This window comes from Manacus candei, unplaced genomic scaffold, assembly GCF_025592945.1.
Source record: "Manacus candei isolate 608988 ecotype Guabito, Panama unplaced genomic scaffold, ASM2559294v1 h1tg000049l, whole genome shotgun sequence".
Classification (NCBI taxonomy): Eukaryota; Metazoa; Chordata; class Aves; order Passeriformes; family Pipridae; genus Manacus; species Manacus candei.
In genome coordinates this window covers 1,170,741-1,195,739 of record NW_026138097.1, presented here as the reverse complement: position 1 = coordinate 1,195,739, position 24,999 = coordinate 1,170,741, and the positions used below count along the sequence as shown (strand labels likewise).

Below are 24,999 nucleotides of genomic sequence, written 5' to 3'. Positions count from 1 at the left end.
ACCCAAACCTTGGAGATCCTGGTGATTTACCTAAATATGAATACTAACAAGACTAACACTTACCCACTGAAAACAAAGTAGTGTTACCTTAACAAATAGCAGCCTAAGGCCCCAGGATGTGTACTACATTAGCATCTCATTCCATTAACAGGAGACAATTCCAGTGACAAAAGTTTGCAGTCATTCATTAGACTTAAAATCTTTCCAGCTCTTGGGAGTTTGGTGCCCCTGATATACAGTAATACTCCATCTAGGTGAAGCAGGTAGTTGAGAACTAATACTACAGTTACAGAGAGAAAAAATATTTGACCACAGAGTAAATCAGTGTCAGAATTGGGCTAATTTTAGCCGTCTAAATCCAAATGTTTAATGATAACATTCAAACTAGCCCAAACAGTCAGAGATATGTGCCAATATTGAGTTTGAGTACAAACCTCTGACACATCAAAGAATATGCATATGTGTTTTTTAAGTGTGCATCTGTTTGAAAAGTTGGGCCAATGTGGAAAATCTTTTTATAAAAAAAAAAACAAAAAACAATGGGGAGCTCTTCAGCTAATGTGAACCACTGTAATTCCACTGACAGCAACAGATCTGTGCTGAATTACACCAGCTGAGGATCTAATTTCATATGCCTTAGAAAACTGATGCAACTTTTTCCATAGCTGCTCAAGAGTTTCTATACCTTTGTGGGGAACAACTCCAACTAGTAGGTTAGCAGGTGATGAGTTTGCTTTTAATCTGAAGTCTAGTCACACAGAAGGATACTGGGACAAGTGCCATCGAATTTTTACTGACCCACAGAGATTCCCCTCTAGTATGGATGTAGGACTCATGTATTTTCTGCTGTAGTCTGTTTCTCTGAGAAAGCAGAAACCTTTATTCAAGATATCAAAGTAAGAATCTGACCTGGACCACAAGCCCAGATGAGTGAGCATGACAGAAGCAGAAAGCATGAACATAAAATGTTTTGCCAGGAATACACTGAGTACAAAATATACAGAAAGGTATCTTCTGTTTTTAGCCATTGCTAAACCGATTTGCAAAAAACCAGCAGTTAATCTTCAGCTATCCAAAATACACAGGTCGAAACTCTGCCCACACCCTTTCAAGCAATTTTTTTCCTAATGCAAAGGGAGTTTTACATTAATAGGAACCAATACACTCTGCCCTCTTACACTGAACAATGAAAGGGCTAGGGCTGGGATTACACATTCTCAGGAGAGGCAGGGAATATGTAAAATTGTCAAGTGAGGTAATCTCTGGGGAGGATTAAGAAAACTACTCCAGTTTTGCAAATCTACAAGCTGTACATTCACAACTTTGAAATGAATTCACAGGAGGACAGGCTCCCAGCTTGAGGTTTTGTTCCTGGCCATTAAGGAACTTTGGGGAGAGGGGGGGCAGCCCTTTGCAAGAAGCAAGTTTATTTGTAAAAGAAGAGGAAAAAAAGACCTTTGCCATTAATTTTGACAGAGCCACTTCTGTCTCTTTAGTATTAACTAATTATCTAACTAGTGGAAGATATTTCAATGGCCAAATGCAAAGAACTTGCAAGACCTGCCAGGCTAATCTAGACAATTTCCAAAACAGCAAAAACAGGAACTTCCTATAATAAATAACTTAGCACATTTACATCTCAAATTAGAACATCTGGAAGAAAAAGACTATGCCTGATGCCAAAAATGGCCTTATTGTATCCTACCACTTTCCACCACACCCCCCTCCTTGCTCGTTTTCTTTAGCCTTTCTTTAAAACAAACACTGATCCAGGTGCAAATGCTCAATTCACAAGGAATGCAGTGAACATAAAATTACTGTAGGTTTGGCTGCTAGTAAATCCCTGCTGTTACTCACCATTGGAAGTTGTGCTGGAGGCAACAGCTTTCTCACTGACATCTGTTCGACTGGAGCATTTCACAATGGAATTCTCCACTTTTTTCTTCTCTGTAGTGGTAGAGCTATGGGACTGTGCCTCCATGATGACTTCTCATTACTTCAGCTCTCCTTGCACTAATACCTGAATGAAACAAGAGTCATAAACTTTAAAGACTGTTCCAAATCTTAGCCCAAAACTTTTCACACCTCTCACCTGAAGAAGAGCCTGCAGCACAACTGAATTAGCAGTTCACAGGCCATTTCTGTATGCTCATCAAATTATGTTTGCATGCATGAATTCCTGAGGAATTTAAAGAAACACTAACACCAAAAATAAGCATGTTTGCTTTTAAATAGAATCATCATGAAAAACCACTATGCTGCCTGCTTGATGGGGAGGTCCATTTTTTTCAATCCTGTAGGATTTTAATGGATCCAGGAGGAAAAAAAATGGTATTTTCTCATATGTCCAGAGCACCTTGGAACAATGAAAGAAAAAATCAAGACAGACCTTTGTGTTGACTCTAGAAGCCAAATATTTAAATTTCAGCTTTCATGATACCCCAGCACACTGCAGTGGGAATTATCCTGTCTATCTCTACACCTTGTCTTACTTGTGTAAATATCTCTCAGTTTGTTTGTTCAGAAATCTAACTCAAACAAAAGTGCATTGGAGCAACACCCTGAAAACCACAGGGAAAGGCAAATATTATTGCTGGTGGCACATAATGAGATCACTTTCTTTTGCATGAAAACACTGGAAATGGAAAGTTCTATAGAGATGTGTGTCTGGTTATTTTGCCTTTCCTGGCCATTTCTCTTTATTCTCAGATCTTTTACATTCCAAATATAAACCCAAGAAGCCCAATATAAACCCATATAAGCCCAAGCTTCCTAAAGGGTATCAGTGCTTGTGCACCAGTGCAGGCAAGTCAGGCCCCAAGACTGCAGGGATCTTGGGCTGTGAAGACAAGCGTTTCCAAGCACTGGTCTGCAACTTAACTTGATGCACACCTGTCTGTCCAATTAAGCTTTACACAAATCATCAATATTCAGCACACACCGTGCTTAGAAACAGTACTTTGATAGTTTGAACATGAACCCGTGCAACAACAACAAAAAATAATAATAAAGAGAGTATTTTCTGCTCTGAGCAGCACTGCAGTCATTAGCGAAACGGGTCTGAAATAGAAGGAAGTCACGCTGTTCTAGAATAAAATAAAAAAGAAAGGCTTCAAAAAAAGCCACAAAGTATAATGAAGCGTAATTACATTACGAACCTGTTTCCTCAATTCTGACAGTCAAAATAAAAAAAAAAAAAACAAGAAACAAAACCAAATCAATCCAAAAAAACTAAACCAAAACAAAAACAAAACAAAAAAAGGGGTTACAAAGCCAATTCATCACTGTCTAGTAAACCTTCCCCTTCCCACCTTCCTAGTAGGAGTTCTTTTTAATAGTACAATAAAACACTCCAAAGCCTCATTGTTATATAGTAGGGATCAAAGAAGAGCCCAATCACTAAATGAATCATTATTTAGCTAGTCAGCACAGCCAGGGATCTGGGCTAGATATCAGAGACTCTATGCCACTGACCTGCTGTCTAAGCTTTGGCAAGGCATTTTTCTTCCCTTGAGTTTCTTGCTTGCTAAAAAGAGAAATAACAAAGCTCTGCCTGCTGTAGCAGAGTACTTCTAAAACTACTTGCAAGATCTATCTGTGAAAGTGCTGTAAATATTATTGTGATCTGTGAAACAACTTCCTACCAGAACTAAGGGGAATGTCAGGTGTCTTAAACAGGGAGCAGGAAAGATCTAACAATACTCAACTTGCAACAGCCCTCATTTTTACCCAGCAATGCACAAATCACCTTGAGATCTCACACAAGCTTTGTAAACAGTATCTTTTCAAATTTTTCATATGCTTCCTCCCCTTTTCCCCTTGCACACCTCATGCAAGAGCATCCACAGCTTTGGTCAGTTATCATGTATAGCTTGCTTTTCAGTCCCTTGCATTTCTGCCAGGCTGTTCACACATGAAAAGAACATGCTTGTTTTCTCTGTACAGCCCTAGCCACATAAACACCAAAATCTGCCTATACCCATCCTCCGCCACTGCGTAAGTCCTTCAATCCTCTGAATAACCCTCTTTGAGTTATTTAACATTCTTTAAAAAGAATAACTTTCTATGCTGTCTCAGAAGGAATTTAAAAACCTATACATCTTCAGTTGTGGTTATTTTTCTTCTGTTTTGCCTCCTCTCCTAAGGGCCAAGACTGCTATTCAGGTGGCACCTTCATTTACATGAAAGAGTGTGACTTTGAAAAATCTGAAGAGGAAGCTGCAGAACTTGTCCCCCATTTTGTTTGGTTCTTGGTTCACAAGCATGTTTCTTTTCGTTTAAAGTCATGAAAAGAAACAATTATACTCCCTACACAACTAGAAAGGAAGAAGCCACATACTCTGCCTCCACAAAGCCAGTGGAGTGGCATGAAACATTTGGGCAAAGGTCACAAAAACCTTTGATGACAGGTATCTACAGCGGCTCCACTGCCTCCTGCCACATAGATGTCTGTGCAGATATGTGCGAGGAGCCCCCACTTATCTCTACCTCCTTTCCCTCTCCACCATGGAAGGATTACAAACTGATCCAACCACTGCTCAGAAAAGGAAGGAGATGAAGGTACTGAAGAAAACCGTAATCTCCTAAAAAGCATCACTGGGTCATCTGCAATTCAAGAGAAACGTGTGGCTGCTCAAAGTGGCATCATCCATTCTCTTGGCTACCTTTTCCTTTCCCTAACAGACTACCAATAAGATTTTTCTGGTGCTTTAGGGTCATCTTCTTTAATGGATGAAAGACTAGCAGACATAATTCCACATTTCCCATCACTCTCTATCACTTTTTTATGCTATCTACTGCAGAAAAAGATACAGAACAGAGGCCTAAGTAGCACTTAAATTTTTGGACAGAAATTGCAAAATTGGCCAAGAACTGATATAAACATCTGCTCTTGGTACCTGTTCTGTTTCATGTCTGCTTAGTTTACATCCAGAAAGCTGCTTTTATTCATGTCAGCATGGAAGAGGGAACACTGCCGGAGTAAACTTTCTTACTCAGCTCTACACTGTGCACCACAAGCCAATGGCCCTGGCACTGCAGGTCCTTCCTCTGCTCCCAACCCACACACATGGGGCATGGGCCCCTGCAAGAATTCTTGCAGATCCAGCTACACTCCAGTGCTGTATCAACTACATGGCAGGGAAAGTAAGGAAAACCAGGAGAGCTGGCAGGATTAACAATCAGATGTATGTGGTTTGGTATGTTTTGCCAATAGGGAAGCAGTCAACTGAAAATCAATATGGTGCCCCCAAAATCTTTGTTTTCCTTAAGACCAAGTTGAAAACACACACCAGACATGCATATCTTCTAGAATCATTCTCCTTAATTTTGGCTGTGATTTTTATTTTCTCTCAGAAATTGTGCTGAGATGTGGGAATTACAGTTCACCAAAAAAGTGAAAATGCCCAATACAATGTAAAGATGTTTTTCCACTGGTTGTTAACCCCTATCAAAAAGCATTCTAAAAAGCAGACAGCCTGACATTGTATCCACATTAAAATATAAAGTGGCTTATGTTAGGGTGTACATGGGTCTCTCCAGCATGTGGGTCAGTGACTTCCCTGTTCCTACCCCCAGGCCTGAGACAGTCTGTATCTATTCTGCAGCAAGCTCCACTTTCAAAAAACCTGAAAGCTGGCTATCCAGCATCTCCATGTGCATATAAGTGGCAAGAAAATACTATAACAATATATGGGGAAAAGCCTGAACTTTCATAGGTAAATAGAGGGATAAACATTCCTTCCTGAAAGCAAACATTCGTGGCTTTTTCCCATTCAACCACGCTGGAACCTACTGTAATTTCCCTAAAGCCTGAACCCACTGCATAATTAATTCCAGATCCCCATTTTAAACCTGATCCCTCTCAAAACAGCAACCTGCAGGTGTGTCTCTTCTTTTTAAAACATAAATGTAAACCTTCACCAACTGCATATTATATTGGAGGAATTTTAAGAACAAGCTACTGGAATGAACTGGAATGAGGAAAACTGTCTCTTTTAAAAGAAGTGTCGACAAATGACAATCCGTTGGAAACTTGTTTTGAAAAGAAGAATTCTTTCAAGCAATTTGAAATTATTTAACTTCCAATCCTTATGTATGTTGATTATAAAACTGTGCCTTACAGTAGTAAAAATAATCATATTATACTAGGGAGAAAAAAAAACATCTTTTTGTTCATTTGCTTTCAGTGCAAACTAACCAAAACCACTGGTGCAGCCCAGTGCCAGGAAGAGCAGGAAACATGACCCTTCCTGAACATAGATTTCGAGTTTTCAAGAAATCTTCAGCTCTGTGCTCCTTCTCTCTGAACTACTTATTAAATCATTTTATTTATATTGCATACATTAGTTGAAAAGACCAGACCATGTAATCTTTATTCATAGGAATAGGCTCACTGACCAACAACACTACTTCCTTCGGTCTAAGTGCTGAAGTGTAAGCATCTAAAATTCTCAATTTGCATGTTAAAGTGGTTTATGTTTCTTGCAAACTTAAACCTTCTGCATTTATTTCGTTTATTTTTAATTTTTGAGGGGTATCTTTTAATGTGTTGGGTTAAAAAAAACAAAACCACCAAACAAAAAACCAAGTAAATCCTTTCCCTCTTTTACTTGATGCTGCTGTAGTTGTATTCAATTCATTAACAAGTGTTTTGCATCCACTGAGAAGAGCTGTCTGAAATAGCAGTGTCACAGCATTCATCATCATTACATCAGCAGTAGGGAAGTTCATACTGATTGCTATCAGCAACCAGAGTGCCCCAATCAGCGTGCAAGCAAACATAGCATGTTTAATTTTTCAGAAATGACTCTGGGTAGTTAGAGTGTTCATAGGTACTACTTTGATCCACACTACTGGAAGCAGTCTTTGGGAATACAATGCATCTTGAACAGCACAACTGTATGAAAGTGAAAAACACAAGGGGAGGCATGAAGAACAATCAGGAAATTACAGTCTCTCTCAACCATAAAGGACTCTTTATCAAATTTATCAACATGGGTTACACCATTCCTTGGGATTATTTAAGGATAAAAAAATGCATCTTATTCAGATACATTCAAATGCAAAATTTACATGAGACAATTTATTATACAGGAGCTATTTCACACTGATTTATACCGGCTTGATTCAGGTACATTTAACTTCCAAAACCCTCCCAGATTTCAGCATTGCTTTCTATTAAATCTGCTGGCACAGCTGCACTGACAAAGTAACCCCTGACAGTACTTTCTGAAAAATGCACGAGTGCTCAGACATTTTAAGTAATATCTTCCAGTTGTAACATTAACTTCTTGGTATATCACACCATTTTTGCAATAGCTGTAGGAACTAACCTAAATACCATATATTTTTAAAATAGTTTTATCCTTTCCCAATTCTCTGTAAGCTAAACCAGAATTCTGCAACTCCCATTAACTACTCCTGGGCAAATTTTGTTCAGGTTCTTCCCTGTTGAGACAACTGGTCACAGTAAGACTAAGACCAATATAAAGAGCACAAATAGCGTTATATCCACTATTTATAAAACCACAACCAACAATCAAGAAGTTGAGGGGGAAAATTACATGCATGATCTATAAATGCACTAGTTGCTGATTGCATACTTCTTAATCTGTTTCAAAATGCTAAGAAGAGAAAGAAAAGAAAGAGAAAGAAAAAGAAAGAGAGAGAGAGAGAAAGAGAGAGAGAAAGAGAAAGAGAGAGAAAGAGAGAGAAAGAGAGAGAAAGAGAAAGAGAGAGAGAGAGAAAGAGAGAGAAAGAGAGAGAGAGAACAACAAAACCCCCTTGACAGAATCAGATAGGCAGATTTGTTGCTTGAAATTATTTTTAAAAATAACCCAAATTAAGGGACACAACATATATTAATACGATCTTTCCAAAGTTATTACTATCTCCAGTCTTTTCCTGTGTTACATTCCTTTGATTTCTTCCCCCCCATAAAGACTGAAAAACAACTACACCTAAAGCCTGGTTAATGATGGCCTGATCTGTTCCTGATAGGTTAAATAGCTTGTGGCAACAGTAACAGAGGATCACAAACACGAAGGCAATCAGCTAGGCAAAGCAATGCTATTAGCATCCTCGTGATTAAGATCCTAAGTGAGAAACTATTCCATGGCATATACTGAACTACTGATCGAGTGTAAGAGTTTTTCGACTCCAGAGGAATTACATTTTCTGACACCTCGCTTTTACAGATAAACTCAATTACCAAAAGTTCTGAAAATATTTAAAACATACACGTTAACAGTAGGATCAATAAGTGGCACTTTCTACTCGGGCAGCACATCAGTTGCTTTTAATACACATCACCCACACACTCCTAAAAGTAGATTATCTCTACTTTTGTTTTGGGATTTGGAAAGCTGTTAAAAATAACCCCAATTAAATGTTTTTACTATTACTTCAACAGATTAAACTCTGTATCTACATAAAACAGCTTTCCACCAGGAAAGAAATTATTCATGTTTTCTTACCCAGTAAATAGAACTTAATGGACGAAGGATCTAGGTCATACTGTCCATATCCAACTAGTCCATCCCTCACAGAAGCTGCTGTTTAGGAACGTGAAACATGCAACACGGAGCCCAAACTTAAAGCACATCTTAGTGGCTTTACATTTCAGATATGATGTATCCTCTGAATTAAAATTTTATAATCCATTCATTATCCAAGAATCTTTTAGAATAAGGAATTGAACTTTAAAATTAAAAAAAAAAACAAACTAAACAACCCCACCACCAAAACAAAACAAACAAATCAAGTCATTAACTCTGCATCTAAGCATGTGTTATTTTAAGCACATGGTCTTGAGTTTTCCTTGTTCCTTTTTGACTCTCTTACAAACTATCTAAATACAATGGAAAGAATAAAGGTTATTTCTTAAAAAATATAAAGTGTCACATATTTTTCAAGCCTTCAAATGTGTAAACATATTTGGGGAGAGGGTGTGTTTAAAACCAGTAATGCTCTTATCCTGAAGCAATCAGAACTCCTTCCAATTAAGCAGTCTAATATTGCTAAAAAATACAGAGTAAGCTGTGTTACTGTTTTTTTTTGCAATCCTAATTTCCTACATGTCCTTTTGCTTCAAACTCTGCAGCAGGAAAAACTCTAATTATTATGTCAAAGTAAGATTAGCAGCAAAAGAACTAGCACAGGCGGGTATGAAAAAAATCTCCTTTGGACTGTACTGTTTGTAGCAATAGGTTAAAATGAGCAGTGACACCTCAAACTTCCCAACCAAGTCTACACTACATTTTTGCCTCCATCTTTATTCAGAAATTCAGCAGCACTAAATCCAAAACAAATGACAATAACTTCCTTTGGTAAAACATTTGTTTTATGAAACCTGAAATTAGTTTCATTCATATGCTCAAGATCTGAAAGGCCAGGAGTATTCTGAGAGGACAGCAAAGGGGACAGCCAGCAAGATTTGCTGCGTGGATAACATACCCTATGACTTCCTCTGCTGATACTCCTATTAGCACTAGGAATACTTATGGTGACAATACAGGCTGTTTTCTTCCTTCCCTTCTTGTCGACAAACAGCTTGGTTAAGCAAATTACAAACATCTGTAATGGCTGTGCTTTGCATCACTTACTTAGTCAAGTAAGAAGTGACTACAACTGCCAAAGAAAAATGCAGAAATACTCTGATTTCCAGCACCGGAGCTAAACATTCCAGTGAAATGACCACTTTCTTCACACTTTTTACTTTATCTCATCAGTCCCAACAGATGAAAGTTTTCTTAGAATCAAAACTAGATCTATATATCAGTGTCAATCTATACAGGAACTGAGCTCAAGGAAGAATGTATTTAATATACATCTATTGCAAAGATGTGCCTTCTGTTCCCAACTTATGATATGCAAATGAAAGAAGAAAAGATCGTATTCCATATTTTACAATTAGCATTTTAAAACAAGATCAAAGGAATCAAGTAGAATGCTTTTGAAAGTGCAATGTTTTGATCACAGTCCCATTCCAGGAAGCCTGTTTATCTCCTCAGCATACTCTCAGGTTAAGGGATGCCTCCATCCAGAATTTCACATTCTAACCCAACACAGATGTTTTAAGACGTAAAAGAGCTAGAAAAACTCCATATACCCAGGAAGAACTTCAAGTGTGAAAGGTACTTTATAAAACTTTATCTTCAGCTTTTACAGTTTACTTTAGGTTTTACACCTGTCTCACAGTAGCAGTAAAACTGTATCATGATTCCTTCACGATTTTGTAACTTGACAAAACACAACAGCACAACTCTGAACTGCTGCACTACAAATGCGCATTCCACAATCCACTATCCCTGTTCAAATAACATAATCATAGAATTGTACAGCTGTCTTATTTTCACAGAAAAAAGCATCCATAGTGAATTGAAGAGCCAAGTAAAACCACACCAAACCACATCCTGATACTAAAGAATTGGTAGTGCTAGAATTTCATTTCAATATACAGGGTTCAGAACAGCGTACTGAACTGACACTAACTTGATCTGTGTTTCTGACTCTTTGGTTTCAGGTATTCATGCATTTTATCTAATGAAGGCTTTATTCTCTCAGCAGCTGGATGATGTATTCTTTACACACAGTTGATTTTCTTGACATTAACAGATTTGTATGCGAAAAAAACATAGTATCATACAAAGCAGCAAACGCTGTTGGGGGAGGTTCATCTCTAAACCACCAAAAGGTTAGATGAGTACTTTAGCCCTGAACTAAATATCAGGTACCAAAAAAAAATGCAGTAGCATTTTGACCATCCAGAAAAAAAAAAAAAAAAAAAAAGCTTAATCTTCTTGGTAATCAGTGCAAAAAATAACTTGACATAAGAGTGGAAACTTCAGCTAAGAAAATTATTCAGTCAGATCTCCAGGTAGTGGATTCTGATATTATCAGTTCTGACACTCAGCAACTATTTAGACAAACACATTCTATCCCAATTGGTTTCTCCCTTGTAATCTAACTAACCTTGCAGGCGTTTTTAACATTAGTGTATTGTCTTTATTTCTTGTTTTGTTCTTAAAGAGACAGAGAAACCAACTCTTCAGATCAGCAGCCAATATAATACGCTTTCAAGGTAAGGCAAGTACAATTTACATGTACAGTGTATACCACAACAAAACCACACTATGATGCCAGCACAATCTTTAAGAAAGTTTTCCCCTAAATCTCTGCAGAAAGCAGCCTTAAGAGAAAGCAGGGATTAGAGTGAGCTGGAAGGTAGGGAGGGGACTTACCTCAAAACCAGCCAAGCGGAAATCAGAGCAGTAATTCTACCAGTCGGCAGAGTACACTTTTAGAGCTATAATGGTGCAAAGAAGTGCTGGGCAGCATTGCTTGAAGGCAGCATAATACACTGCTGACTAATGACTGGGCCACGAGGACAATGAATTTGGGGGTGAAAACTAACAGAAACTGTGCAGTACCTTGACAAATGGGCTTTCAAAATTTCATTCATTGAATAACCTTTAAGCGCAAAATTGGCTCAAGTTCTCTCGGGAATAACATGACCCAAGTTGTTGGACAATAAGTATTTTCCTTTTTAATTAAAACTATTACACCAAATACATAAACATGATCACAGTGAATAAAATATAAGAGTTAACTATTTAGCAGCTGGAAAAGACCAGACCCGGAATGTGAAGTGCAATACCATTCGTTTAGAAGGGTCAACAAATTCCAGGGTTAACTACCTGATTCACTGAAATTCATTCTTGGCAAAATACATTTTCCCTTCTTTGAGACTTAAAGGAGAATGAGAACTTCAAAGGTATGTTTAATGAGCTGCTACAAATACAATTGGTTAAAAGAGGCTCAGAAATTATGTACTAAAAGCTGCATTGTGCTTAGAATTACAACTGAAAAAGCCTCATTTTAAAGAGTCTGGTCAAAGTCAAGCCCCCATAAAACAAATCAAGCCTCCTATAAACTTTGTCACCTTCTGTACTGACAAATACATTAAAACAACAGAATCTCTCTTTAAAGGAGCTCCTTTTTTTTTCCAGTGCAACTCGACTTCCAATTTGAAAATAGTAATTTTGGCTCTTTTTACCAACAGAATGAAATATCTAAAGTGTCCCTAAATTAACAAGTAGCACTTGCCATAGACAGCATCGCCTTTAGCAGCTCCTAAAAACTTCAGAAAAGGATCTTAAAACAGGAAGCTTAGTGAGCTCATAAAACTGTTGTTGGAGCCAGGAACACATAGCATATTTAATCTGCAAACTGTGAGAGTCTACAATGATTTCAGCAAGATCTGAGGCATGCCCTCAAGGTTTGCTGGGATCTGGGATTAGGGAGTTGATAAGAACCCTCTACTGCCCATGGACATGTTTTTCTTCTGCAGTTAAACACAAATGCATAGAGACGTTTGACTGCTGCTTGGCGTTACTGCTCAAGTTATATAAAAGCTTTGCAGCTCCTTTTGCTGTCAATATATCAAAGTTTAAAAAAAAATCATCAAAGTGTGAAATTTCATTTAAAGTCTGCCAGTCTACAGCTCTATTTCACAGACCTATCAAATAAAAGTAAAGATGAAAAATGCACTGAAAGAACTTGAAAAGTTTGCAGCAGCACCCATGCCCTATTTTTGTTTATTCTGTCTCATTTTATTTGATTTTAAAGTATAACAAATCAATTCCCTTATAAAAATGACAAAGTCTAAAGGGAGGAGGTCTATAAAACCTGTGGTTAAAAGACAACTTGAAATCATTATTACAGCTGAACCTTTTGTTGAGTAAAAAGCTTCCTCTGTAGCCATTTTAGCATTTTAATTGCTTAACTGCAAGTTGGCAGAAAATATCTTGAATCTTCCAAAACAACCAGAATTACTACAGAATATGAGTGCCAGAAAAACTAAAGCCTTCTTCAAAGTATTCTTTAGCTAGGGATTTACAACAATTGCATAAAGAAGAAAAGCCTGACTTTTAAGGTAATCTACTATAGTCTAAAAGCATTAACATTCCATTACTATGGTTTTCCTGAGGATTTCATGACTCGTTGATTCACTTTTCCTTCAAGTCTGTTTTTTCTTTGTACGTTACTGTCTTCATATAGTTGAAGGCACGCAACGCTGATCATTAAACTGCTTCCTTCCACAACTCCAAATAAACCCTGCTTTAATAACCATCACATTCCTTACTTACCAGGCAAAAATGACTAACTTTTCACTAGACTCTGCAACATAAAAATATGCCATTCCTTCCCTTAACACACAGGATGAAATTCAAACACACTAGGGGAGTGCAGGTAATGAAATAGCTTTCTAAAAACGAGGCAGGAAGTGTAACTGAAACTTTCATGGGTCACTATCAATGCATACATTTATCTTCTTAAAAAGTTAAGTAATCTGCAAGGTGAACAAATTATAATATCACAAAACTTGACTATTTCGGTTTCTCAAAAAACTATTCAGAAAAACATTATTTATAACTATTGATATTTTAATTTCTTAGTTACAAATTGGTTTTGTGTTTGAAAATGAACAATCTTTCACGACTGAAGATTATAGCAGTAAAATGCTGTCTTGGCCACAGTATGTCTTCTCAAGCAAAAAACGTTTACTCCACTTAAGCAGGGAAATGCAGGTGATGTCTTTGTTTTGCAGTACTTCCATAGAAATGCTCTGGAAAACAGCATGTTCTACTGAAAAACATATGCTATTATCAGAAGTCAAGAGTGCATTCATTTGGGCACCTTAAGCGATCATTTTACTTCCACTGCTGCTTAAAAGAATATACATACACTGAGACAGTCCTTTTCTTACTCATTCTTCCTACTCATTCAAAATCACATAATCCTGCTTTTAAAGAAATAATCCCCCCTCCTTAAAATAGCCTTCTCTCATAATTACTATTATTTATGCTTTTAGAATTGGGCTATACACCAAACTGAAAGTATTTACATACTAGCTAGTTAAACCCAAACCTTCATTATATAAACAAACTCTCAAGAGGCTGCCTACAGTTTACATTGCCAAACTCATTCACCATTACTTTTAATATATATTTCCTCAACTGAAATACAGTGGTGCAGACACAGCAATTTTTACACTTTAAGGTTACTTTACTTTTAAAACACTGTATTCGTCTTCCTTCAAAATAATCATGACATATATAATTAAGAAACTGTCAGATCATTATTAATTTTTAATAAAGGATCTAAATGAAATAATTATAGGAATCAATCAGTGAGGCACCTTTCCAAATTACAATGCAATTGCACAAATATTCAAACTACTTAAGGCCAGTTCTTGCACATTTCAATCCATAATCCCGCTGAACACCACATCAAAACCAATTTTGTAACACAGAGAAACATAGTGATTTCTCACTATTCCACTGACTTAAACGGTTTCAAAACAGATACCTACATCACACAGAGAGAGGCAGCTATGCCCTCTTTAAAATGTTTGTCGATTTAATCAGCCACATATCTCAAGGCCTCTGGAAAATTTTGCTTCCAAGTTTTTCTGTAGCACGCACACAAAAGAAACGAAGTCTACAAGCTGAAGCTTAAAAAAATCACGTTTATTGACCCTTGTAGATGAAGCGGGAACTATCGGGGCACGACAGCGACCAGCACTTTGCAGAGGGTTGCTACTTAATAGGCCTTTAGTGAAGCAGCCTCTAAAACGTGACACTGTGTATCAAACGGACAGCTATCCATACCTCTGACTAAAAGGCTCTTTCAGATCCGTACAGTCCATCATTTCAAACTGAAGTGGCAGCTGGAAAATGTGGAACAGCTGGCAAAGAGCTGGGAGAAAATGTTTTACATAAATATATCTACATACAAACTGGCAGAAAGCCACGGACACCGTACCCGCAGGCCCGGATCAAAACTACGCACCAGAGGGTTAAAAACAAAATTGGGGAGTGAGGTGGGGAGCGGGGGGCGTGTGTTTCCTTTTACCTTTTTTCTTCACGTGGTGCGCGGGTTGGGGAGCGGGCGCCAACACCCCACCGACTTCACGGGACAATCGGAACGGCGGCGGACACGCTCTGCTCCCACCCTCCGAAGTTGGGCGGCGCACGGCCGGGCCGCGGTGCCGAGGAGCTCCCCTGGGGCAGCCGCCCCGCTCCTCCCGCCGCGGCCCGGCCCGGCCCGGCGTCCCGCTCCCCAGCCCGACCCCGTTCCAGCGGCTGCACGGAGCGGCACAGAGAGGCGCCGGCACCCCCGCACCCCGCTCCCGATCGGGACCCGCCTGTCTCCTTGCCCGCAGGGAGCAGCCGGCGGGGAGTGACGGCCGCCCCGGGCGCCCCTCCGATCCGCCAGATGTGACAGCGCCTTCTGCCCCGCTCCTCTCGCCTTTCCCCCTGCGAAGTTTGCGGCCGGCCTCCTGCCGCACGGGCATGAAAACGTCCGGGAGCCGCTCGGGGAAAGGGGGCGAGGAGAAGGAAGGGAGTGGAAATAAAACAACAGCTGCCACCCGTACATCGGCAGCTCCGCCGCGGGACGCGCACGGCCGAGCACGGCCCGGCCCGGCCCGGAGCGGGGACTGCCCCCGCCTCTCCCCGCACCCCACGTCCTCGGCTCCCGCGCTCCGTGACAGCCATTTTGGGGGTTAGACACCTCGCTCCCCCCTGCCCTCCGCCTCCAAGTTAGGGAAGCGGGAAGGGGGCCGGGAGCGGGGCCGGAGAGCTGAGAGGCGAGAAGAAAGTGGCCCGGAGCAGAGCCAGGGGAACAAAGAACTTCTCGCCCAAGTAGGTACGTACCTGCCGCCGTCGCTGCCGCCGAGCCCCCGCGCTGCCCATGGGCGAGGGCCGGGGCCGCCCGCTCGCCCCCGCGCCGCTCCCCGCCGCCGCAGCTAGCGGGGCCGGCCCCCGCCGCAGCCGGCGGGCATCCCGCGGGGGCAGGGGGACGGGACGGGGCACAGGCGGGACGCAGGCGGCAGAGGAGGGCCGGCGGGTGTTGTTGGTGGTTGTTTTATCCCTGCCCGCCTCCCGCGGGGAGCAGCCCGCGCCTCTGCCTCCGTGTGGGGTGTGTGTGCGCGGGTCCGACATCAGTTTCAGTGATCTTGTAATCTGATCCTTTCTGACTCACTCGCACTGACTGACATTTCTGATTTGGTTCAACAAAAAGAGCCGGGGGGGAGGAGAAGAAGAAGAAGAAGAAAAAGAAGAAAAAGAAGAAGAGAGGGAGCAAAAGAAAAAAATATCCCCAGAAATCCACCGTCTGGTACCAAACAGTTTTCGGAGGGAAGGGGGGACCCCTCCGTCCCGTCCCGCCCGTCCCCTCCGGCCCCGCCGCCGCCCCGCATTGTTTTGGCTCGGAGCAGCCACGAAAGGAGGGGAACAAACACATCGCGCCGAGATACTCACGTGTCGGAAAAGTTGTCCCTCTCGCTTTCCTCTCTCTCGCGCGCTCCTCTCAACCGCTTCCTTCAAGTTTTACAGATGTTGCGGGGCTGCTCGCCGTCGCCGCCCCCTCCTCCCGGCGCTGCCCTCTGGATCAGAGCAGGGGAAAGGCTCTTTAGGGATAACTCCCGATTCAAACACCCTCCGCTAAACTTTCCCCCTTCCCTCCCCTTCCTCTGAGCGGTGGAGAGGGCTCCGCTCTCCTTCCCCCCTTCCCTCCGCCCGCTGGAGACGCGGCTGGCTGCTGCCCGGGGCGCGGGTGCCCCGGGCCGGGCGGGGAGCGGGGCCGCTGTCCTGGGGGAGCGGCGGAGGGCGGAGGGCTGCGCCCCGGGGTGCGGGTCGGGCCGCGGCCTGGCGGGCTGCGACGCGCGCTCTCGGCATGACACCCCCGCTCCCCTCTTCCTCCTCCTCCTCCTCCTCCCCCGCCATACCCCCCGGCCCGGCCCGGCCCGCCCCGGCGGCGGCCCAAGGGCGGCGACACCCCGCCCACAGCCAGGAGGCAGCGCGGGGTGACGACGGGCCCCCCCGGAGCGGCCCCCCTCCGCCTCGGGTCGCGCTTCCTCCCTCTCCTCCTTCTTCTCCTCCTCCTCCTCTCCTGATCCATCCTTCAGCTCAGCCTGCATCCGCAGCCCCGTTTCCCGCGCACCCATGCCTTGTATCCCCCTCTCTCCCGCCCCCCAAAAATTCAGGGCTTTTGCGGGGAAAACGTGCCCTCCGGCTGGGTTTTCGCTGCGTGCTGCGGCTTCTGGGCTCCCGTTTGTTCTGGCGCCGCGGGCTGACTTGACTGGAGGACTTCAAGGAAAGTTTCACTTAAGCCATGTGACACTGGAAAACAACGCTTTCGGAGAAAAAATACAAGTGCTTGGGCGAGGGGAAGGGTGGCGGTGATGCCTTCGTCTGCTCCTTCTGTCCCAGCCGACCTACCAGCCGCTCCAGCACCCTGCCGGGCTTCTCTGGCCTTCACCCTGCAAAACAGGGCTCTCCGCTGCCTTCCTCCTTGTCCTTCATCCCCATCCTTCCCCCGCCCCGGGCTCCCTGCGGGTAGGTCTCCCACAGCAATGCACACTGCGGTTCAGAAATAGCAGGAACTAGGATGCCATTTGTTCCAATATGTCCATCCTTCGGGAAATTGTACATCCTGACAAGACACCTTGCCTTTTTCTAGGCAAAAGTGAAAGACTGGCCTTTGATGCCATGCATTTTATAAAGCATCCCTTGGTCTCACCATAGAAAACGTTAATTTTGTTACAAAACAAGGTTGCTGGTATTTGTGGTTTGAGGTGACTTGGTCAATGAGTTTTTCCAGAAACAAAAAGAAAGCAATCTTGCCTGATGCAAAAGCTATTTCAACCTAGATTTCCTCAGACTCACTGTTTGTGTCAGGTTTTCTTTCACCTGGAAATCTTCTCTGGGTGCAAAGAAGCAGCTTTGGAGAGATGCCTATAATATAAGGATGTCCCTGGCATGGTAAGGCTAATTGCTCTGGCAATCCCAGGGACTTATTTATTCAGGTTGTACAGCACCAGGTCAGCACACCCTGACTTTCAGGACAGACACAGTAGCTTTCACTGTGAGTGAGAGGTGCATACCATCCAAGCTGCCACGAACATCTGGGCCAGCAGGTCACCAACACCTGACTCACATGCACTGCGGTGAGTTAGAGGGGAGTACTAGGACACAGGATGACAGCGTGTGACCTGGTGCCATGACTCCATAGCCAGCAATTTCACCACATACCAACGGGAAAATCTGCCCCTGCTCAGAAGGAGCAGCCCTTGGTTGCCCAACCTATACTGCTGACAGGCGCAGCGCTGCGCGGGAAGGAGAGTGTGCGACAGCAGGATCTGAATACAAATATAAAGAGCTGATATTCTTCCAAATTTTGTCATCTTATATGAGTTCCTTTTCCAATCTCATATCCCTAGGAAAATGGTGCTGTTTCATAATATACGATAATGGTAATATGGTACTGTGGATGTTTTGATTTAGGTATATGTACTATATATACCGCTCTATGTCTGCACCATATGTAGCATTTATGCCACCCCCGGTACATATATATATATTGGGGGGGGGGGTGGTGTACAGAATAATTAGGCAAACCTCTGGTCCCTTTACAGGTCTGTTTAAGAGCAATATGATTCCTTCAGCCCATGATACCCTTCTCTCATTTTCTGCCTATTGCCTATTCCTTTCTACTTTTGCAATCAATTTTCTTGAACTTTTTTTTCGTCTTTGTATAATGAAAGCCCTTAAAAGCAACAGGGGAAATTAACCAACATACAAAACGTTACTTTATAAAAGAAACAAATTAATGTGGAAAATCCTGTTTGTTTAACCATTTATAATTCAGTATTGCTGATGTTAAGATATTGCTTTGAACAATAGGTAGAAAAGACACTCAAATGGGGGCATGATTTTAAGTTGAGGCTGGCCCTTCAAGCCAGTATTCCTCTTAGATTTTTTTAAAGAAAAAATTGTTTTCTGTATGTTTGGACATCTTCTTGTATCATAAAACAATATTTCATATTTATTCTGGGGGGTTTGGTTTTGTTTTGCTTGTTTGTTCTTGTTTTGTTTTGTTTTTAATATGATTCACACCAGTTCTGTTCACGACATCTATTTCTGATTTAAGATAAAAGAATCCCAAACATTTCTCTACACTCAACTCGCGTCAACATTAAGACAGACAAAAAAAATTACAAACTAAAGAGCCGATAGAATGCTTAAAGCTTTACTTATGAAAAATAGATTCCTAATGCATTTCTGAGCAGTGAGAGCCTTGAGAGAACGGAAACACAGGAACAACAACTGAGGTTTCTGCCTGAGCCTGTCTGAATGGCCAAGCAGAAAATAAAAACAAACTTTGAGTGGGTGACATTTGCCATTTGCCATATTGTATTTCAACACCTTGACAATGAAGAGCATAAAAGAAGCTCAACAGGTCTTCTGCAAAAGCCAATTCCTACTTGCAGGGAAACATCATAGACAAATCTTGGAGGTCAGTTTCTCTTGGAAGGGCAATCCAGATGTGTGGAAAAATCATTATATTTTATTAATTTGTAGTTTTTGTCCTGCTATTGCATCTTTCAAGTATGATTCCTCTGAATCAGACATGAAAGGTGCTAAGAAAGGCACCTCCCTGAACAGAGCTGCCCATTTTCATTGTGCTTAGCTGAAGGGTCTTGGATACTCTAAGCTTCTTTTACTCTCTTTAGGGAGCAATGGCACTGATTTCTGGTCATTTATGCAATATCCATCACAAGAGAACTTGGCCAGTGCATTTTGCTCCCACGTATGCATACCCCTTGTTGCATGGCTGCCTCATATAGCAGAGAGGTCTCAAGAGGTAACTGGTGAGGAAAAAAAGAGGCGTATGAGGTTGTACCATGTCAAAATCCTCAAAGTCTGCAGAAGTTGCAGCTGGGGTCACAGGGAAAGGTACACGGCCTCAGGTGGGAGGAAGAGCTGATGGAAGTGACCACATTTGGGGAGGATATAAATGTCAGGGCAAAAACCTTATCTGCAGTTACTAACGGGGAATTGGTGTAGGGAAGGCAAAGGGGATGGGGCCCAAGTAGAGAAAGAACTAATAGGGTGGAATCTCTTAGTTTTGAAAGAAATTATAAACTGATGTACCACTGCATACTAGTGTAAAGTAGTAGCTTTAGATTCTTTCATTATTTGGATTTTTCTTTATTATTATTATTATTGAAAAAAATGGAAATTTATCAGCAAATTTTTCAAAGTAACAACCCTCACTCAAGAGTCTGAATTTTCTAAGGATGCTTGTTGTAGCCCTTCACAGACTTGATATTCATAATTTGTCCTGGTGGTCCGTAGCAAGGGAGCTTTGTGTCTTTCTCCTTCTTCTACTAACACTGGGGATCTTGCTAGATTTCAGTGGAAGAATGACTGATCCCCAGTGATCAGGATTATCTTTCTACTTTAGCAGTAGAAAGATACTCATCTTTTATCCACCATCCTATTTCTCTGAATGTCTAATCTAACTAATCTAGCTATTTATATTATATAATAAAATTAAATAGATCAAAACCCAGTAATATTTTTTATCCCCTTCTATCCTTATTTGTAAAGATTATATATTTATTTTTAAAACTCTGTTGTAATTGCTGAAGGAAAACTAAGGCTGGCTTTTATACACAGAAAAAAAGAGTATTATTTTCTGCAGAAAATTCTGTACTTTTGGGCTGTTTACATATAAAGTCTGAGCTCTCAATCTCCTAAAAACAAAGTTTTGTTCAAGATACTTTTACCCTCCCTGACTTCAGATGTATATTTGTATTAAAACACTTCATTATTATGAACATTCTTCAGAAGAATATTTTCTTCTTCCAAAAAATTTAAAATGGTGCTGTTTTGCCTGAGATATTTTTTAATATGACCATTAAGACACTAAAAAACCCAAGCAGAATGAGTTTCCTGTGTTTGCTTTTAAAAGCACCCTATACATATTAATTATCAGGCAGGGAACATATGGGGAAAAACACAGTGTCTCTAACAGCCTACATCCAATAAAGACACAAAAATAGATTTCACACAGAACTAGCATAAATAATCTGTTTATCTCCTTTTTGCCATGCTATAATAAGAAATGAAATTGCTAATGGTGCTGATATTTACGTTGTTATAATTAGATAGATCATCATTAACATCCTCTTTAAATGATCTGGGATACTTTCAACCTCTCTCTAGGGAATTGTCTCAGCTTCTCTCCTATCTGAGCCATTGAACTACATGTGAAAGGATTTAGCAGTATTTTGCAGGGTGTGATCACAAGCCCGACTTCAGGAAATGGAGTTTATATAGACTGCTCTGGCAGAATTTAAACCAGTTCCTTGAATGAAATCACCTTTATCATTAAAAAAAGACAGTTTTTCCTAGCATATCCAACCCTACTTTATCATTGCCTAGTACAGTTGTGTCAGTCAGGGGGCGGGGGAGGGAGGGGGGAATATCACATGGATAAAGGATCCGTCAAAATGTCTTTTTTTTTTTTTCCAGTTGGTGATGCAGTGAATTGGACAGACATATCCTGAGGTGAATTCAGACACTCCCCTAGGAAATGACTAGGTTTTTCCCTAAGACTTAAATCTACTAGCCAACATTTTAAAGTTAAAGCATTCTCAAATACCATGGAAAGCTTGCAGCCTTCAGACTTTTTGCCAGTCTCTTAAATGATTATTTCAGTAGCTGGTGGATGTCCATTGTCCTAGTTCAAATGCACATACAAGGGCTTTGTTTGCTTTTTTTAAATGGCAATAGAAAAAAAAAGATAAACAGCATCTAAGTAATTTCCTCTTGGCCTTATGTAGCTAAAACTGCTTAGTGGGCATTTGTCAGTATCTTTTTCATAACATGTTAGTGCTCTACTACTACACTACTAGCAGAGCATCCCCAGTTAAAGTTGTCCCAGGTAAGGTGTGACAACAGTATTTGTAAATCCAGTAGCATTCCATGGGCATTAAGGGGCCCCTGAGAACTGCTAGTTTATTCTCTTGGCCACCTGCATGCAGACTCCAATCTTGTCAGGAATCCAGCCAATTTACTGGCCTTAATCTGTCCTTGGTGGACACTTGCCCTTACAGTAAGATACAGTGCAACATATTTGATATCTAGACAGGAGACATCTGAGATTAGTGAAATCTAAAGCATGAATTTCTCACCCACCAAGACCTCATGTGATATATCTATCTATATCTACCCCTCTCAATCTCTTTCTCACATCTATCTGTCTATACCAGTTGCCAGCTTAGTCTCATTCTGAATGGAACACTGAGCTGTGCACCCACTAAACTGATCAAATAAAATGCATGTACTGCATCAGACGATACTTTGAAGGGACTGCCGGTGACTGTGCTCCCACCCTTACTCCTGTCATCGTACCCCATATCAGGCTGCAGTTCAGACAGACATTAAATCTCACTTTATAGCCTCTAGAACTGGATCAAAAAAGCCGCACCACTTCAGTATAAAGCTATTCTGTTGATAGAAAGTCAGGACATCAAAAAACACTAAGGAGCTTGAACAGTTGGGATTTATACCAGATGAGGTCTTCTCTATTCCCCTGCAGCCAACATAAAACCAGCACAAGCTCTGTCTGGTTAATTTAGCAGAAAGGTGATCAGGTATTCACGGCAGATCAAGTTACTGCTGGTGTGTGACCCAGCAGCGTGCACAGCTCTCATTAATAACAGAGGACAACAGTCCCATGTACCTATACACATACATATACAAAAATGCTGTTAGAGCCTTTCATTTTCCCTGTAGTTATTTTTCCTTGCATGTCATTTATGTCAGACTATTTGAGTCCTCCTCTTCCTTCTTCTGTAATGAACATTCACAAGAGGCCGGGAGAAACTGATTAGCAGGAGATTAGCAGTGCTTCACAAGGGAGTAACCTGAATTACACCTCTCTGTTTCCCAGATTGGAGGGTTTTCCCTCAAATGGAGACAAGAAGAAATCTGCAGCTTAAGTTCATGCAGTGTTGTTCAAAGAAAAGCAAGGACCTGCTACTCAAGAAGCCAAAAAATATATGCACTGGTGTGCCATGTTCCTTTTACTAAGGCTTAGTGCTACACCATTGCCTAAAGACCTTTAGCAAAACAAGCCAACCAAACATGGGATTCCAGGATCACAACTGATCCCACAATATGCCCCCCTTGCTTGAAAGTATCATTATATTTATTTCTTTGGTACTATTTTTTAAGTTTATCAGTCACAAAATTGAGAAAGATAAAATACAGTAAGATTGAGCTCTCTCCATCCAGATTTGAGGTCTTGGACTGAAAGACTAAGCAGATAGACCTCAAAAGTACACCTAACTAGTTATAGAAATTGGAGGTTTGGAGAGGAGCCCCATGGATCAAAACCAACCGTCCCCAGTACTAGTCTGGCTGTAATCCTCACCACTAGCAGTCCCGAGAGAAATACAATGCCAGTTGGTAACTAACAGTAGCCAAACTTTCTGGCTCTTTTCAGAGTCCTTCAACAAGCCTGGACAGCCAGGGATCTACAAGTCTTAAGTGAAAGCAGATGTCACATTTTTATCAGTCATATCAAATATGAATCTTGCCTACCAATTCAATATCAAGTATATGTAACAAATTGGAAGAGCTGCATATCATTTTGCTTGAACCTAAAAGGTTTCTGTCCTGTAGTACTCAAGCAAACGAAAAGTCTTGAAATTTTACTTGAATAAACATTGCAGGCTGGTGCTAACTTGTTATTGGTACTGACACGGACCAGAAATTGGCCAACCAAGAAAGCACTAGACAAGGAAAACAATGTGAGATGTGAGATGATATATAATCCTGAGTTCTGAGCCAGTAAAATAAAGCCAAACACAAGTTTTGAAAATAATTACCAGAGTATTTAGACAGGAAATATCACTTCACAATCTGTACATTTACCCAGCACAGTAAGACCAATGTTCCATCAAAGGCCGGAGAACATTTTACAATGGAGACCAACCATGGTTTTATGATTATCATCACCAGTTCAAGTAACCACCGTGAATAGCTACAGAGAAAAAGCAAGCTTGCAGAATATCTCGAAGTCAAAAACTAACTAGAAAAAAATCCTAAGCCACAAAGAATTGTTCTAGGTAGTCATTTTACATGCATTTAGGGTGAAAGACAATCCAAAGGAAGAATGCCGAATGCCATAAATGTGCATCTATCCTATGCTCATTGTAAGCTTTCAAATTTTCCCTTTCCAAAAGCATAGCAATTGTGCAGATGGATGAGTTCTTACCCTTTTTCTTGATCTATTATTTTACCCTCTCAATTTTATTCTGCCCTTGGATTTCTTTGTTTATTTATTGAACTATTAAACTAGACTTAGAATCAGATTTTTTCTACCTTTCCAGACATTAGTAGGAACACAAACAGGACTAAAACACTTCCTTTTTTATGAAGTTTTCTGAATATATTTGGTGAATGATGCACATGGTACCACAGTACGTAATCAAAACAGTGTTTGAAACTAGTGAATTTAACTCTCATACATCATGAGATGTCCTTCATAAAGATTAAAATTCAACTGAAATACTACTGAAACCCCCTCCTTTCCTTCTGGTTATTCAGACAGTGAAGAGTATGCTTTAGAAATTGAAACTGCACTAGACTTGCAAATTTTGGTTTGCAACCGTGAAGGCAGGGAATACATAGTTAATGCAGTATAATAGCCAATGCTCACAGGATTCTGGGATCTTGAGTTTAAAGAAAGAGAAATAAGTACTCACAAAACCCCATATGATACAGTGGGATATCTGAGCTAAGAACTGGAAATCTGACAACACTACACAAAGGGAAAATTTAACAAGGCTGACAGGAATCAAGGGAAGGTACTTTTCATTTTCCCAAGTAGATAAACCCAAAGGAAATTCATAAGCAGAAGACAGTAATATGATCTAAAGATGACAGAGACCTCTACTCATCCTTCACCATATACGACTTCATGACTACTCATACTATGATCCACACATAGATTAAGATCAGCTAATGGATGGAAAACAGAAAAGCAAAGTAACAAGATAAAAATTATGCTGGTGAGCAATGAGAGCTTTGTGGAGAACTTGCAGCCATGATATTATCTCCATCTAAATGTATA

The 24,999-nt window shown here is 41.0% G+C and overlaps 1 protein-coding gene and 1 long non-coding RNA gene across 3 annotated transcripts in view; one reads left to right on the top strand and one right to left on the bottom strand.

The window, feature by feature from the left end:
* The window catches only part of GLI3 (GLI family zinc finger 3), a 210,237-nt gene extending 193,428 nt beyond the window's left edge, over nt 1-16,809 (bottom strand). The window contains exons 1-2 of one of the 2 annotated variants that reach the window (XM_051798690.1): nt 16,329-16,809; nt 1,858-2,020 (exon numbers count right to left, since the gene is read on the bottom strand). In XM_051798690.1, the coding sequence (XP_051654650.1) occupies nt 1,858-1,981 (124 nt within the window). In that variant the 5' untranslated portion in view covers nt 1,982-2,020; nt 16,329-16,809. Of the gene's footprint in view, nt 1-1,857; nt 2,021-14,919; nt 15,406-16,328 lie in introns of those variants that run through there. The other variant, XM_051798689.1, reaches the window with a different exon arrangement.
* Nucleotides 15,614-24,999, top strand: part of LOC127476202 (uncharacterized) — a 37,285-nt gene continuing 27,899 nt past the window's right edge. Inside the window, exon 1 of the long non-coding RNA XR_007906512.1 lies at nt 15,614-15,714. This is a non-coding gene — a long non-coding RNA (uncharacterized LOC127476202). The remainder of the gene's footprint in view (nt 15,715-24,999) is intronic.